General features: G+C 47.7%; 1 protein-coding gene across 1 annotated transcript in view; it reads left to right on the top strand.

Annotated features, from left to right (window-relative positions):
• The window catches only part of Bbs1 (Bardet-Biedl syndrome 1), an 18,065-nt gene that overhangs the window by 973 nt on the left and 14,473 nt on the right, over window positions 1–2,619 (top strand). The window contains exons 4-7 of the mRNA XM_005384395.2: window positions 1,030–1,302; window positions 1,838–1,884; window positions 2,001–2,039; window positions 2,140–2,212. Of these exons, the coding sequence (XP_005384452.1) occupies window positions 1,030–1,302; window positions 1,838–1,884; window positions 2,001–2,039; window positions 2,140–2,212 (432 nt within the window). The remainder of the gene's footprint in view (window positions 1–1,029; window positions 1,303–1,837; window positions 1,885–2,000; window positions 2,040–2,139; window positions 2,213–2,619) is intronic.

The raw sequence follows: 2,619 nt of genomic DNA, 5'->3' as shown, positions 1-2,619 counted from the left end.
AAAAACCAAAAAAAAAAAAAAAAAAAGGAAGAGAACTATTGATTTCATAATACACACTGAAGGAAGTAAAACAGAGCAAAGTGCCACTGGGGATACTGCCAAGACAAAGCCTTTTATTTATTTATTTATTTATTTATTTATTGTTTTTTTGAGACAGGGTCTCGATATGCAGTTCAGGCTGGCCTTGAGCTCACTTTGTAGCCCAGGCTGGTCTCAAACTCGCGATGATCCTCCTGCCTCAGCCTCCCGAGTGCTGGGATTACAGGCGTGCGCCACCATGCCCAGCAGACAAAGCCTTTTAATTTACTTACCTTGCATGATTCTTTGGTGGAAGCACAAATCTCTTGGCTAGGGGTGGGCATTATGGTCTGGTGAGAAGGTAAAAGGAAGGAAGTGAGAATTTTATGTTTATAAACGGCATGAATTTTAAGGTTCACTATGATCTGATAATTACTGAAGCTAGATAATGGTATGCGGGGGGTTCATTATACAAATCTTTCTATTTTTGTATATGATCAGAAATTTTCCATATAAATAGGTTAAAACTTAATTTTAATATAAAGATAAATAAATGGGCCGGGGATGCAACTCAGCAGCACAGCGACTGCCTGGCAAGCGGGAGGCCCTGAGTTCAATTCCCCGTACAAATAAATAAATAAATAAAAGTATAAATAAAGAATATTTAGTTCAGTGTTAGCTATGCTTGAGGCCCTGAGTTCAATCCCCAGCACAAAAAAGAAAGAAATAATGAGTGGACTAGTTAGTATAAAAACATCAGCTGCTACCTAATCCTCACAAGCACTCACCCAGGTTCCGTAATTAATTATCTCACGTGGTTTTCACTACATATGCCATTCTGCAAGTGGGAAGCCTGAGCCTCAGTAAGGTCAGTTACCTTTCTCAAGGACCTGACAGCAAACCCTTTGGTAGTATGGGGTGATTCAGGAAACACCAGCAAAAAGGCTGAGACTAAGGAGGGGGTCAGTTATTCAGATCCTCATTCTGGAATGAGCCATCTTCTCCCTTCAGCTGGTGGTTGGAGACCTTGGACCAGGTGGGCGGAATCCCCATCTGAAGGTGCTCAAAGGGCCAGCAGTGCTGACAGAAAGCCCACTGCCTGCCCTGCCAGCTGCTGCTGCCACCTTCCTCATGGAGCAGCATGAGCCCCGGACTCCAGCTCTAGCACTGGCTTCAGGCCCTTCTGTCTATGTGTATAAGAATCTAAGACCCTACTTCAAGTTCACCCTGCCCCAGTTGCCTGCAAATCCTGTGGAACAAGACCTTTGGGACCAGGCAAAGGAAGTAAGTAACAAAGGGGATGGGAACAAGGAAGCAAAGATAGCAGCCATTGGTGAGATGGGCCAGGCTCCCAGCAAGAAGCGTGGGGTCCCCAGTGGGCCGGTGGTGGGAGATCATCCACAGCCCAGCACCACCAGTAGCAGTGGTGGCCCTTCTCAGTGAGGTGCTGTGCTCAGCCCTTCAGCTGTGGTTCCCAGGAAGGCACCCAGCAGGTCCTTTGAAGAGTGGAACCTAAGGAATCCTGCAATAGCCACACCTGTACCCACCTGTCAGGGAAAGGAAACTAAAGAAGGGTGGGGCTCCCCAGAGAAGAGGGGGCAACTGAGAGCTGCAAGAGCAAGGGGCTTTGAGGGAGGCGTGGATAAAGAAGATTCTGTCCATCACTGTGCCTCTGAGGCTGGATTCAAATCAAGGACCCTGGGCTTGGGGCTCAGTGAAGGGAAGTAGGGGAGGAAGAGGAACTGCCAGAAGTGTAAAGCTCCCTGAGGGGATGGATGCCAGAGTTCACAGGCTCTCCCTTCTTCCTCTGCTGTCGCAGGACCGGATTGATCCCTTAACCCTGAAGGAGATGCTGGAGGGCATCCGGTAAGAGCCCACCTTCCCCCAGCCGCTCCTATACTCCTGCATCCCAAAGCTCTCAGTCTGACCCCTGGGGCCTGCTTCCTCCAGTAAACCTGCCACTCTGGCTACTCTCCTCACAGGGAGAAGGCAGAAATACCTTTGTCGGTACAGTCACTAAGGTAAGGGCCCTGTGAAGTCGTGGGGAAAGGGTGTGGCTGTCAACTGGCCCCAGAGGCATCCAGGACAGAGCGTACACCTGCCGGTTCTCTCTGTGTCCAGGTTTCTACAGCTGGAGCTGAGTGAAATGGAGGCCTTTGTGAACCAAAACAAATCCAAGACCATCAAGCGGCAGGTAATGCTCCCCTCTCTTTTTTTTAATTGCCCTGTAAAAAAAATTTATTTTTTTTCAGAGACTATGTACCATCAGTAATAAATTCTACCCAAACCCAACCTGTTTCATTGTACAGTTTCCCTTCCAGCTATACCATATGTATATAGTCAAAAGTCAAATGTACCTTGTGTATTTCCTTAATGGTGACAACCCCCACCCGTACCCCAGCAGTGCTGAGGATAGAACTCAGAGCCTTGTCATGCTAAGTAAACACTGTACCACTGAGCTTACACCCTCAGCAGTGATTGCTTTTAATACATAGAAACCATGCATCTATCTGTGGTCTCTACTCAGGAGGCTGAGGCAGGAGACTTAAGCCTAGAAGTTCAAGAGCAGCTGGGCAACATGAGAAGACTCCATATCTTTAA

The sequence above is a fragment of the Chinchilla lanigera genome, unplaced genomic scaffold (genome assembly GCF_000276665.1).
Source record: "Chinchilla lanigera isolate Chin_1 unplaced genomic scaffold, ChiLan1.0 scaffold00021, whole genome shotgun sequence".
Classification (NCBI taxonomy): Eukaryota; Metazoa; Chordata; class Mammalia; order Rodentia; family Chinchillidae; genus Chinchilla; species Chinchilla lanigera.
The sequence above is the reverse complement of the archived record's forward strand: the minus strand, read 5'-3'. Positions and strand labels throughout refer to the sequence as shown.